This window comes from Panthera uncia, assembly GCF_023721935.1.
Source record: "Panthera uncia isolate 11264 chromosome A1 unlocalized genomic scaffold, Puncia_PCG_1.0 HiC_scaffold_17, whole genome shotgun sequence".
NCBI lineage: Eukaryota > Metazoa > Chordata > Mammalia > Carnivora > Felidae > Panthera > Panthera uncia.
Window position 1 is genome coordinate 29,948,502 of NW_026057577.1, and position 14,919 is coordinate 29,963,420.

The window sequence follows — 14,919 nt, forward strand, 5'->3', positions numbered from 1 at the left end:
TTATTTATTTCTGTCTCCCCTACCAGACTGTAACCTCCAAGTGAGCTGGAATGGTGTCTGTCCCGTTGCCCACCGCCACGTCCTGCGCAGGGCCTAGAACAACTAGCAGTGTTCAAAACGTAGGTGGTGAACAAGTGCACGAGTGAGCTTTTCTTTAAGAAATGACTATGGGAGTAGGAAGGCAGCTGACTCTGGAAGGCTTTGCTAGTAACTAGAGTGGGTCTGGGTTTAGTTTTAGTGGCAAGAGGAAAGCTGCCCAATCGTTTTAAGAGGGCGAGACGCACAAACAGGCCTTTATTACAGAATCATCCCCACCTCTCTGTCATGCAGAAATGGACTTTGGAGGCAAGGCAAAAGCAGACTGGAGGTAAAAAGATGTATTAGGAGATGTCTATAAAAACTGAAGTCTTCACTACCTAGTGTGGTCCACTGACCACCAGCATGGACATCTCTTGGGAAGTTGTTAGAAATGCAGATCTCAGGCCCCGCACAAGACTTCCTATATCACAACCAGCTCCAGACAACCCCTCACATACTGAGAAGCTGGGCTTTGGGTGGAAGACAGTCCTGGCCTGATCTGCCTTTGGGGAGTGGGAGATAGGACTGATTCATCAGTGCCCCCCCCCCCAAACACCCCACCAAAATCCACAACTGTAGACATGTGCAGGGTGCCAGAAGCAAGCCCTGTGACTACAAACTATCTCAAACTGATTCCATCAGAGGTCAGGGACAGTAGGGGAAGGGGCAAGGGTAGGTATGCTGAGCCAAGTGGGCTCTTTAACCAGGATGTACTGACTGTGACCCTGGGCAGAAAAGCTCTAATTCCCAGGGCAGGTCTGAGGTTGAGGATGTAAGGATTCTTGACTCTGGCTGTGAAGATGGGTGAACTTTTTGTATTCCCACAGTAAGTTTCCCGAGCATCTGGCACAGAGTGTGGCACATAAAAAGGGCCCAAATGATACTTGTTGAAAGAACAAACAAGCCGTCAAATAGTAAGGATGATATCGAGGTCCTAAAGCAGATTACATGGACCTGCATATAAGCAAGACCTACCTTCTGGCTTCCTGTTTAGCTATGCATATTCCCTTTAGTTAGAAAAATGTGAGAATCTAAAAGAATAAAACTCTGCTTTCAGCGAACGAAAAATATATGGTCTGTGCAAAGAGAATCCGCAGGAACGCACGGCATTGCCTCGCAATAACCCAAATCAGCTTCTGGGGACAGTAGGCAGTGAGGGCCCTCCCAGGCCTGGGGGGATCTCCACAAGGGTAGATGGTGAGGGGATCACAGGAACAGAAGCTGTCAGCTGTGTGTGCAGAGGGCGAGGGACTGAGAGGGATTTAGCAGAAAGGACCAAGCTCAAGAGCTGTAGGCGGTGTGACCACAAGTGCCCAAGGTGTGGGTGACAGTCACTCTCTTTAGACCCAGAATCCATCCCCAAGTGAGCCTCATACAGACAACAGGAGGAGAGAGAAAAGGGCTGGAGCTCCAGCTGCAGGAGATGGGCAGACAGGAGCTACAGCAAACTCCAGAGACACCCATCAGCTGAGCTCTATGACTCACATCTTTGGAACAGCTTGCTACCTCACCTTCTCCAGGAAGCCTGCCTAGACTGACTTCAGGATCACAGGCCATTCTCACAATGATCCTTTTCCCATAGTTCTTGATCACTCCAGTTACATGGGAGGTAGGTAACATTTTTATCTGGTCTCTTTGGCTCGAGAGTTTATTCACATGGCAGCTTCTTGAGGGCAAGGCCCAAAGCCCAATAAAACTAGGGATTCACAGGCCTTACTTTTGGCACACAGACTTGTCAGAACAGGCAGGCGTGGGATATTCTGGATGACAGAAAAGACAACAGAGATGACTGACCTTGGAAGTGTAGGTGTGGCCATCAGAGCCGCAGACCATGGCTGACTGTGCGGCGGGGCAGGGCTTGCACTTCACCAAATTCGAAGGTCCAACCCAGTGTTTGTGGGCCACGTTTCCCTTCTTTTGCCTAAGGATGGAAAAAGAGGGGATAAATTCACTGAAGATCCGGTTCCCATGGGTCTCACTTGCAAGGTACCCGGACAAAGGCCAACCGAATAAACGAAAGCGGTGGTCAAACAGTCCGGCACAACCTGGAGGCCTTTGCTGGTGTTCCCGTTTGAACCAACGTGCTGACAAGGGCAAGAGATTCTGTTCCAAAAGCCCAGGTTCAACCCACCAGACATACCAAGGACAACAATGTGGCCATTAAAAATAATGGAAAACATGACTTGGTTACATGAAAAGACATTCACAACACATTGAAAGAAACAAAGAGGGAGTGGCCCCATTAGCTCACTGAGACCCCAGTACAGTGTGTGGCACATCATGGATGACCCAGAAACAGCACCCCAGAGCTTCACAGTCCTCCGGGGCTGATGGAGAGCCTTCCCAGCTGGGTAACACACAGACAAGTCAGAGAGCAGTTTAGATAGAAACACATCTCCAAACGCAAGCAAATGACTTTATCGCAGCAGTGGAAAACGATCTCTGGATACATTTTGAAGCAATTTTGGTCCAGCTTCCAATTTGCCATTCTATAGAGGCTCTGATGTGATGTCACTTTCAACTGCTAAAATAATCAGAATTCTACTCTTCCATTCTGGCTCTGGTTTCCTCCATCCTAACCTGTGTCATAATGATAAATGGTGCTATTAGGATGGCTTATGTCCACGGAAGGAACCCCATCCCTGAATCATAAACCACTGAAAGAAAGGCCTGCAGTGATTGCCTCCTTTCCCCCCATGGTCTCTACTGTCCTAGCAAACTGCTGGGAGTAACTCTCATGCCTACATGGCGAGTTCTAGGGGGAGGATAAGTGACTGTGGATGGACCATCCATCAGGTGATTATGGTGTCCTTCAAGTGCTTTGCCTTTGGAAGTCTTGCCTGGAGGCTAACATTTGGGCCCTGGAGTCAGAAAACATAAGTGCAAATCTCAGCTCTGCCACTAGCTCACTGTGTGATCTTGGCAGGACATTTAACCCTGGAACTGTAAGTCTGTCTCAGTTTCCTCATCTATACAATGGAGGAAAATAGAATCTACATCAAGCCGGTGCTATGAAGATTAAATGAGGTGATGTACATACTCAGTATAACGCCTAAAAAAACACAAAGCAAGAAAAAAGGCAGCTATCACTATAATTCTTATTTGCCCCAATAACAAATGGGTGTGTAGAGGATGAAATTACCAATGCCTTAGAAATGTGACTTCATTCTAAGGCCCTAGGGTTAATCCCCTGGGAGAACTCATGTGGCCACGGAAGAAAATCCTTTCAATCAGGCATGGAATAAATCTCCAGCTCATTACGAATTTGGGTTTGGGGTGTGAGGTAATCCACACTCTTTCGAATGAAGGAAAGTGACCTAGGAAAAGCACCCACCAACTTGGTTCTTATTCAATCACAGACCTTCCCTAGCAATTTGGGGGAGACTGTAAAAGGAGGAAGGTCTGTTTGAGAAATTACCTTTGAGGTTGACCAGGTACCTGCAGCCAAACCCTTGAGGCCATCAGGGATCCCAGGCTGGATGGGCCACAAGGCTGGTCCTGTCTGACCAATAAACTGAAGAAGGAGGTCCTATAGGGATGCTATAAGATCACCTAGTCCAGTTTACTCATGTTACTAATGATGGGAAGTGAAGCCCAAGTTGGGTAAGAGCCTTGCCCAAAGTCGGGAAGATAACTGGTGGCCAGGCCTATGATGACGTTCGTACAGCTGCACAGTGGCCAAGGATGAATCTCTTCTTCAGCCCAGGCCAGCCATGTAGATTACGAACTTGAAATTTCTTTGGGGGCACCTATGTGTTTGTCACTTGTGGTCCTCTCTCCAATGCCTCCCTGCTTCTGTAGCAGGCACCTACCTTGTCCTTGCCTCTCTGTCTGGAAAAAAAAATTGTATTTCTAATTCACATGGACATGATTACCTATTACCCTTTGCCAAACATACTTTACTCATTCAAGGTTTGTTCTGGACTTGAGAGAAAGGGATGATGGCTGATGGGACTCCACGTAGCGGACAAGCAGGCTGTCAGCACGGGGTTAACGTGAGAGCCCATGAGTCCTTCAGCAGAACACCACACATTTATCATCATTCACACAGCAGACTGTCTGACACTGATGAAGAATCAACAAATATACGCAGCAGTTCTGGCATCTGGCAGGCCCTCTCCTGGGCTGGTCCCCAGTGTGCATGCCCACTGCTGAAACAATTCTTGTGATGAGTTCCCAGAAAGGGGCTATAAAATCCAAAGAGCAGGCAGCTTTGCTGGAGCAGACATCACCACGTGCGATGATGCCACAGAGGAAAGGAGCTGATCCAAAGGGAGAGGAGGGAGAAGTAAATGCGGAGCTGAGCCAATGGCTTTGAGAAAAAGATGGAATCATGTACTATCAGTTAATGACAGATCATGCCTGGTGGACCTGAACTTCACCATTAAACCAAGCTCACTGTGGGGACACAAAGAGATAGGGCTGGCTTGTGCTTACCAGCAGGCCTGGTGCAGCATGAGTGCTCCATATATGCCTGTGGGGTGAGGGGGTGGGTCTCTATGTGCCGACCAATGCCATGGTTTCTTAGAAGTTAATCACAAAATAGCAAACTGTCAGAACCACAAAATACCTTAAAACTAATCTAGTCTAAGAACTCTAATTTATAAATGAGGAATTAGACACAGACGGGCAATGACTTGGCCAGTATGACACAGAAATACAGCAAAGCTACCTCACATACACTTGTTGGAACAAGGCTATCCTGGAAATGACTAAATGCTGCTCTGGAACCATTTAAATTCTTATTTTGGCATCTTTTGTTTCATCATTAGGCTCAGTTTTATAAATAAAGCTTCTCTGAAACATTGTCCCTGGCTCTACACCTGCAAAGGAGCAAGCTGAACACACCCAACGTCTGGCGGTCATCGAGGTACCATGTTTGACCTCTCCGAGGATGCCTCAGGGACTAGAGCCCAACCCGACCTAAATTTTCACAGTTCCAATGAAACAAGAATACCTGTTATATCAGAGCAAACTCGGATGTTCTTTACCTCCCTGGGACTCCAGTGGAAATGGCACCCAAACCTCTGGTCTGCATCCAGAGACCATATTATATGAAGTTATGGGCAAGTATATGTGAACCCATGGAGGCATAACTTCCCTGGCTGTTGTGTATATTTCAACCCCCACAATTCAGTAAAGACTCTAAAAATTAACCATCCCAGCTGATGCAGGGGACCAACTCTTCTGACTTTAACATATTTTACTTTTTGAGTCAAAGAATGAAATCCTACGAAGTGTCTTGAAGGCATTGCTATACCCACTGTCGTAGACATTTATTACCTGGGGTGACACAAGCAATTTAATCTGGAAAGCAGGTCCTACCAGCCTTTCAAGTGGCCACGAAGCCCTAATTCCATCCTGGCCTAGCTGGTGCTAGGGACAGCCACACTTCCTACCCTACTGACAGCACCACAAAGAAAATCCCAACCTACAAGCACCCTATGAAGGAGAGAAGACAGACAACTGGAAGGTCACAGGCATTTCTTATTTTCTTGTGCTTAACTATTTATTATTAATCTTTTTTTTAAGATTACCAAAATTCCCAGCATTTATGTTTCTGAAGCAGTGATTCTTAAGTACAAATCTGATGATGTGACCCCTATACTTAGAACCTCTATCTTTGCCTCACCTCCTAGAGCACAGTCTGATTTCCTAGTTTTTGGTATTAAACTGACTGAGCCTACCTTTACAGGGTCAATATCTGCTTTTCTCCCCTTTCCAATACATACACACCCCCCTACACACACAGGTACACATGGACCACTACCACCAAGTATTTTTGTTCCAACCCCCCTCTACTGTTTCCCAGAGCCCACCAAGGATCTTCGTGTCCCTGGACCAGCATGTGGGCTTTTTCTCAGTCTGACACGTCTTCTTTACAAACCCACACTTCTCCCCTCCATCCTCTCTGCCTCCATAAGGCTTTCTTCAAGGCCCCACCCAATACTCCTCTCCCCCAGGAAGTCTTGTAGGGCTGCACGCCCATGACACCATGGTCCTGTGAACATGTCTGCTCAGGCTCCTGACTAGTATCTAAGGGAGAACATTGCTTCAACTTAACCAAATTATTATAGTTATTCTGACAGAATATGGGGTATGCTCAGGCTAAAAGCCTTGGAGCCCATCCTGGACATCTCCCTTTTCTGCCCTCACCACTTTCCCCCATCATTCAGTCCTACTGATCCAACAGCAGCCAGCCATATGAGCCTCTTACAGGTTTCTTTCATGTGCCATGCAAATTCAAGTCTATATGCCTGGGCAAATGCTTTTTGCCTGCATGGCACATGTCTGCTCCTCGTTCAAGGTTCAAATCAACTACCTTTCATGAAGTATCTCCTGATCCTGTGAGTTCTACCTCAAGCAGAATCGACCATGACATCATCTGTTCCAACATTACACCTTGTTCAGATGCAACTGTGACATTCACTATAGCATAAGTCTCTCTTTTTAAGTCTCTCTTCCTCAATATACTATGCACTCCTCAAGGGTAGTGACTGAGTCTCATCATTTTTATGCTCCTGGGTTGGAAACATGGGCAACCCCCAACACATGACTTTTTTCAGTGAAGTAAGTGAATTTATTAATCTGGACCTTTAGAACTTTCTCCTTTAATATCTGGACATTATCACTAATGAGAACACAAACATATGATGTGGTTTTAAACAACAAGAATTCAACAGACTTAGTCTTCCTAAGTCAGGGGTGCCTGGGTGGCCCAGATGGCTAAGCATCCAATTCTTGATTTCAGCTCAGGTCATGATTTCACAGTTCTTTAGTTCAAACCCCATGATGGGCTCTGTGCTATCAGTGCAGAGCCTGCTTGGGACTCTCTGTCTCCCTTTCTCTCTCTGTCTCCCACCTGCATGTGCTCGCTCTCTCTCTCTCTCTCTCTCTCTCTCTCTGTTGAAAAATAAATAAACTTTTTAAAAAAGAAACTAGACCACTTTCTTACACCATTCACAAAAATAAACTCAAAATGGATAACGGACCTGAATGTGAGACAGGAAACCATCAAAACCCTAGAGGAGAAAGCAGGAAAAAACCTCTCTGACCTTAGCTGCAGCAATTTCTACTTGACACATCATCTCCAAAGGCAAGGGAATTAAAAGCAAAAATGAACTATTGGGGCCTCATGAAGATAAAAGGCTTCTGCACTGCAAAGGAAACAATCAACAAAACTAAAAGGCAACTGACGGAATGGGAAAAATTATTTGCAAATGACATATCAGACAAAGGGCTAGTATCCAAAATCTATAAAGAGCTCACCAAACTCCACACCTGAAAAACAAATAATCCAGTGAAGAAATGGGCAGAAGACATGAATAGACACTTCTCTAAAGAAGACATCCAGATGGCCAACAGGCACATGAAAATGATGCTCAACGTCACTCCTCACCAGGGAAATACAAATCAAAACCACACTGAGATATCACCTCACACTGGTCAGAATGGCTAAAATGAACAAATCACGAGACTATAGATGCTGGCAAGGATGTGGAGAAACGGGAACTCTCCTGCACTGTTGGTGGGAATGCAAACTGGTGCAGTTGCTCTGGAAAACAGTGTGGAGGTTCCTCGAAAAATTAAAAATAGATCTACCCTATGACCCAGCAATAGCACTGCTAGGAATTTACCCAAGGGATACAGGAGTGCTGATGCACAGGGGCACTTGTACCCCAATGTTGTTGGCAGCACTTTCAACAATAGCCAAATTATGGAAAGAGCCTAAAAGTCTGTCAACTGATGAATGGATAAAGAAATTGTGGGGGCGCCTGGGTGGCTCAGTTGGTTAAGCGTCCGACTTCAGCTCAGGTCATGATCTCACAGCTTGTGAGTTTGAGCCCCGCGTTGGGCTCTGTGCTGACAGCCCAGAGCCTGGAGCCTCTTCAGATTCTGTGTCTTTCTCTCTCTCTCTGTCCCTTCCCCGCTCACACTCTGTGTCTCTCAAATAAATAAACATTAAAAAAAATTTTTTTTAATAAAAAAAAAAGAAACTGTGGTTTATATACACAATGGAATACTACGTGGCAATGAGAAAGAATGAAATATGGCCTTTTGTAGCAACGTGGATGGGACTGGAGAGTGTTATACTAAGTGAAATAAGTCAGGCAAACAACGACAGATACCATATGTTTCCATTCATATGTGGATCCTGAGAAACTTAACAGAAGACTGTGGGGGAGGGGAAGGAAAAAAAATGGTTAGAGAGGGAGGGAGCCAAACCATGAGAGAGTCTTAAAACCTGAGAACAAACTGAGGGTTGATGGGGGGTGGGAGGGAGGGGAGGGTGGGTGATGGGTAGTGAGGAGGGCACCTTTTGGGATGAGCACTGGGTGTTGTATGGAAACCAATTTGACAATAAATTTCATATTAAAAAAAAAGAAACCCTAAGTCCAACTTGAAAAGCAAAAATTTCTAAAGACAACTACGAAGTGGGTGGTTATAACCACGGGTTAACACCCACACGAAGAGGATGTGTATATAAACCACAACCCTCCTATGCATCTCAGGGCTGAAAGACCTTCTGTATTCCAGAGATCAGACCACTTCTCAGGCTGGGTAAGGATCCTTATGTAGCGCTTCCAAATTCCCAAGAGATATTAATTTTTAGGACTTAGGAGTGAATGAGAAATATGAATTCTCAGGAATCCTCAACTATTCCTGGAAGCATAAGTTTTTCTACATTCTTCACAATCTTTTATTCACATGTTTTTTAAACAAATAGGAAATGTTAAGTTTAGTACTGTTTATCAAGCAATGTAGCCTGAAGTGAAAATTCAAACAGTGGAAATCATCAGCAAACATTATCGGGCAGTACTCAAATGATGGCAAAGCTCATGTTGATAGTCTCAATTTCAAGACTTACTTTGCTCCAAAACTATTTTTTTGAACACCACTCAGAGGACTTCTCTCAAGTATAGTATGCAAATACATTTATTAGTATTCCTATTATTTACAAGAGCAACTCACACCCTTTCAAGAGGGCAGCAGCTACCAGCAAGACTGACCAGACTGTCACTGCTCTTGCCAACGTGTCCCTGTCCTAGTTCTTAGAAATGTCAACCTTAACCTTCAAGTCCACACACCAAGGATTTCCTGCTCTTGCTTCCCACTGGACCCTGCCACTCCTTGTGCAGATATCCCTACCCTCAGCAATCAAGATAAGTCGCACCTCCTGCCACTTCCCCACTTCGGTTGACGCCAAAGAGGGCAGTGATGACATCCGTTGTGGTCCAATTTCACTTGGCTATGGCCAGAGTGGAGCCACAGCCAGGGCCTACAGCAAAACAGTGGCTGGAAAGACTCTTCTGGAATAATCTTTTCAGCAATAAGTAGATGTACAGGTATCTATTTCCTGACATCGATCCCACATGATGAAATTCAACAATCTGTGTCAAAAAATACATTGGGGGTGGGGGCTTCCAAGAGTATATGTAGCACTGCTGACTTTCTTCTTTTGGTTATAGAAGAAAGCCCCTTCATTGTATCTAATACCTTGGATTTCCAACGGGTTTGCCTAACTTTAGATACAATTATTTCACTCTATATGAACAGCTAGTCAAAAAGTAAAGCACTGCCTGATAGTAATGAACAGGAGCAGGACTCCAGGAGTTTTATGTGACTACGACCTGCCAGGCTGAGCGCCTTGAACACAACCCCCCACCCCCCGACTCCTCACACACCATAACCCTCTGACAGTAGATGCTGTATAACCCCATTTTACAGAAGGGAGAAGCTGAGGCTCACGTAGCCAGTCCCAGTCCCACGACCTTTGCCTCTGTCCTGTCTGTGCTCTCTCATCAGCTCTAAGGCAGACCTGTCAGCTCAGAGGCCTGAGAACCCGCCCAGGGAGGGTCCCGTCCCAGGAAGCCCCATGTTTGTTTGCTGGCAGCCAGCATCAAGTGCATTTTATTCTCTTGCTAATATCAAACTGCCCATTCAAAAACAAGATTGAATTTGTTTGCAAAATCAGAACTAATTGCTTCCAAAACAAGGATGGAGGACACTCAGACAGCCGACGTGGTGGCTATTTTGAACCAGAGACAAAATAATGAATGTTAATTGAAATGAAAAACATGTTAACCACTGAAATAATCTGTCATGTAAAATGATGCTATAATTCCTCCGTTGTTAGGGTTATTTGAGTCATTATACAAAGTCATAAAATTACACAGGAAGAGCATAATGGCCTGTGTCATTTACAAAAGCTGCTTTGATGACAGAGACAGGCTCTCATGTGAGACACTCTCTATCCTGGTACCTATGGGTTCCTGAATCCCCATCGTCTTCCAAAGGAAGAAGATTACAGATGCAAGATCCTGTTCAAAGAGAGGCCAATTTTCCGAATAAACAGATGCCCATTAGAGAACAATAGGAAAAGCTCTCAGTATGCATGGAGTAACTATGGTGTGCCTCTGAGTGTCCTAAGTGCTACTGGGCACCCGCATGGTATAAAGATGTGTTTACAGATACTTGAGACTTCAAAGGGCAAATACATAATAAGAGCAGCTATGCATTTATGAGGACCTACTCTTCTGCTGATGCTGTTACTACCACCAATAACAGCTAACATGTTTTGAGCTCTCGCAATGTTCCAGGCACTGTTTTAAGCTCTCCACACAATATGCCAACATCACCAAGAGGGAGAAAAGATGTCATGGAACACCGGGGAGCTGTGTTGGGGCGGGGTATGAGTCAGGTAGACTGTGGGAGCAAAGCAGACCTGAGGGGATGGGAAGGACCGCTCATGGTGGGTCCCAGTCATCAGGGGTGGACATCCCACTGATCCACTGATTCAAACTGACACATCAACCACCAGAAAGCCAGCACCTCTGTGTGCCTTTTCCCCACCTGACTTGATCCAGTTCACAGGCATGCTTGCAACCCCTCATCAAAAAGGTTTCCAAAGTACCTTCAAACCCAGAGGAAAACTACGTATTTTTAAAGTCTTAGAGCAGAATCACAGCCACCAAAAAATCATGGGCCTGGTATGCAAGGAATTCCAAAAGCAGGAACATCTTTCCAGGTGTATGTGAATGTCATTTGAGTCTCTGTGACCTGCCCGTCACCTGAGCTGTGTAAAGGTCGAGGCAGCTGGGGATGAATCTACTCTTCGGAGATGAGAAGATTCAACAGCCAGATGAGAGTTTCCAACAACACTGTGCATGCAGGTGTAACTGAACTCAAAGTGATGAATAAGATACACACCAAAGGGAACAAACTGTCAGCAGGGGAGGCCAGAGGGTATGAGAAAGGGAACTTCCGCTTTTTTACTCTCTATGTCTATTATTTGACTCTCTCACAACCATGTGCTGTTGGTCTAATTTGTTCCAAATCTAAAAAAGAAATGCATTTTCAGGGGGTCATGGGTGGTTCAGTTGGTTAAGCATCTGACACTTGATTTCGGCTCAGGGCATGATCTCAGTTCGTGGGTTTGAACCCCGCATTGGGCTCTGTGCTGACACCACAGAGCCTGCTTGAGGTCCTCTCTCTTCCTATCTCTCTGCTCCTCTCTCTCTCTCTCTCTCTCTCTCTCAAAATAAACTTAAAAAAAATTTTTTAAAAGAAACGTATTTTCAGAATTTTTAAAGAAATGCATGTTGCCAAACCCACACCTGACTGCCAGTTCCCCATATCTCCAGTTTTGTTTAAAGAAACTAGCAGTTTCTAGTTTCCAGGTGGTTGGAATGGAAGAAAGATCTGCTAGGCACAGAAGGAAGGCTGAAAGAAAGGGAGTTAGTTCACCTGGATAAAGGTGACCGGGCCTCAAAGGTTTCATTGAAGACTCAGGGGTCAGATCACTGTAACTGAACTAAATTTCCAAATTATTTTGATGGTTTGTTCAAGGAAAGCTATCAAAAAATTAAGTATAAACATTCTAAACGCAGCTAGGATTATAGACATAGTCTTTACTTTTTCAGCACTTATTAATCACCTACTGTGTGCCAGAAATCGGACAAAGAATTCAAAGATAATGCTAGCATTGTAATTGATAGACTTCTAATGAACACATATCACATGTAACCATTATTACTAAAGCGTAAAGATCATAATTACTCTGAATGTCTGCACTGATTTGAGGTAGGTGTTTCCTTAAATTAACTCTTTTATTCTTATTCACATGAGACACTACAGATTCTCACGGACTGCTAACTTCTCCAAGAAAATCTCCACACAGCAAGAAATCTGCTGTCCATTTCAGGAACCACCCCCCCCCCCCCCCCCCCCCCCACAAGCCATCCTACCTTTACGAGTGCCAGAGCCATGTGCATGGCCAAAAGGGCACGAAGAAAAGGAACTTGCAAGACAACAAACACAGATGTCGTCTTTCTCCCATTTTTTCGACATTACTTGAAATCAAGGTTTCCTTACACTTGAAACCAAATATATATTATGTCCAGGGATCCTACTTCTAGCCTAGACTATGTTCTGGGTGTTTCCTGACCAGATGAGGAAGATTAGCAGGCTGATGTGATTATGTAAATTCCACTAACAGGTTGGAGTCATCTCCCATTAAGAGAGTGACAGAGCATGGCCAGCGGACCCAAGGGGCTCTGGGAGGCAGAGACAGTGGGGGTTTAATTCAGAGTTCAGCCTGGTAAACGAATGTGGCCATGGGGACCTACAAGTAACAAAAATCTGCGTATGTGAGCACACATACGCACACAGAGACACATACAGGGCCCAAGTAAGACTTCTTTGTGAAGGAAAATGCCAAGCCAGCAGTGTAATAGCAAGCTATTAGGGAAATGTAAGTGAACGCTTGAGCTTTCTTTATTCCAGTGGGATAATGGATAGCAGTGTACTCACTTAAAAAAATCTATTTCTTCCTAAAAGGGGGCAGAAAAGAAACTGTGACTATTACCCAGTGACCTTTGGCAGCCCTGTTTGATTTCTTGTTTTACTGCTCTCCTTTGTTTGCTGGCCCAATAAAGAGAGGTCCCTTTCCAGCCCTGAGATCTTAGTGGAAATCTTTAGCAATGGACATGCTAATTGGAAAAAATCAAATGATAATCAAGCAAGACTGAAGCTGAGAATTTCATTTGGCCTCCCTGCTTGAGCATTTATAATCCTGAGCCTTTGCAGGAGGGGCCGGAACAACTGAGGGTTGTGCTAACACAGCTTCCAGCTAAGTGTGAGCTCAGGTGTGCACACAAGGGTGAGGGGAAGCGTGTGCACTTTCACCATCGGCTCCGCGGCTATAAGCTGTGAAAACATGTGCTTGCATTCCTGGGAGACAATTAATTATTATGGGCATGTGCAAGAGAGAGAGAATATCCACATTTGTTTTAGAGTCACCAGAAAAGCACCCTGTTCTGGGATGGCTGTGTAGGATCCACCTTAGGAAGAACAAGCTAGCAAAATGAAGCCAGTGTGGGTAGACCGCACTGCATCCGGGACACTGCTCTTTCCAAGACAGGCCCAGAGACAGACAGGAAGCTGACAGGCTCATGGTGTTCAAGGAGATGGACACCATCACCCTCACACCATCAAGAGCGGCCGTTCTCCAAAAGCGCTGCAGGAGGCAGAAACAGCCACACCAAGCATCGTGGCGAGCCCCCAACCTGAAAGCTCTCTTCCCAGTGTCACAGGACAGAAGCTGGAGCCTTGACAAGGTTCTGTGGCCTTCACTGGAGGGGAACGTTCTGGACAGGTGGCCAGGAACTAAGGCTAACTCCACAGGCTTGGGTGTTTTCTAACGTCGATCTTCCCCTGCCACAACTGTCCCACCCTTCTGCAAGCGCCCACTCAAATACCACCTCCCTCTGAGGGTATTTCAGACATGCTACCCCTTCTTCTAAATCCCTTGGATGTGTCCTGCAGCTTTTTATCACCAGTCACTGAGCTCTCCTCAGTCAGGTTCCCAGCTGTTTCCATGCACAGACACGATGCTCCAGAATGGGTTGGCACGGGGAAGAGTGAATCAGCACGTCCCAATGCTATTCCACAGCAGAACCTGGACCAACGTGCAGAAGTTACCAACAGAAAAAAACTTTCAACTCACTGTAAGCAAGATGCCTCATACAGTGAGTGAGAGCAGTACAGAGACACATCGTCTGTCTGAGAAGGCTGGGGAAGGAGGCTCTTAATGGTCAGAGGTCACCTAGAGGCAGGGGGTTCTACAGAAGGCACATGATGATTTGTGTAAGCACTCCTCTATGGCTGGACAGTGAGGAGGTTGCTCCATTTCTGCAATATTGTCATTGAGAGCACTGAATACTCTCGGATATAAATTTTAATGTGCATCTCTTTATATTCATGAGACAGATTTTTCCAAAATGGAATCATGGGGTCAATGAGGCCAAAATCCCCACCAGAAATGTGGCACCGACTTACACTGCCATCGACAGCACCTTGCTGGGACCATTATCCCCTTACCCCAACCTTCCACCCTGCAGGTTTCTACCACGTACTGCTCTGAAGCCAAGTGTTTGGCCACACCACCAAAGGTGCACAAGTAATCGACCGAGTCATGAAGAGCAACAAACCAACGCTGCCTCAGAATACCAGGTGAAAACGTGGCACAAGGAGAAACTGGTAAAGCTGAAGAATGGATAGATCAGGAGGAAATAAAACATCACCCCGATATGTTCCTGTCGGTGGGCAGGTCACTGTGGGCTCACACTGGAGAGCAGGAGCTCCTCCCAGCAGGTGAGTAGCTCACTGCCCAGCCCCTCTGCACCAGGCTTCTCCCCAGGTCCGAGAAGGACCCCAAAAAAGGCTGCCTGCTGCCTTCCTGGGCTTCCTTCTTGCTGAGCAAGCAACATGGGCCACACACAGCCCTGCTCAGTCTTGTTCTGAAGGCGGAAGGGCCAGTCCCATGGCCCAAGGAGTGGA

General features: G+C 45.8%; 1 protein-coding gene across 1 annotated transcript in view; it reads right to left on the reverse strand.

Moving 5' to 3' along the window:
* The window catches only part of SPOCK1 (SPARC (osteonectin), cwcv and kazal like domains proteoglycan 1), a 509,861-nt gene that overhangs the window by 129,488 nt on the left and 365,454 nt on the right, over nt 1–14,919 (reverse strand). The window contains exon 4 of the mRNA XM_049649233.1: nt 1,873–1,999. Within this exon, the coding sequence (XP_049505190.1) occupies nt 1,873–1,999 (127 nt within the window). The remainder of the gene's footprint in view (nt 1–1,872; nt 2,000–14,919) is intronic.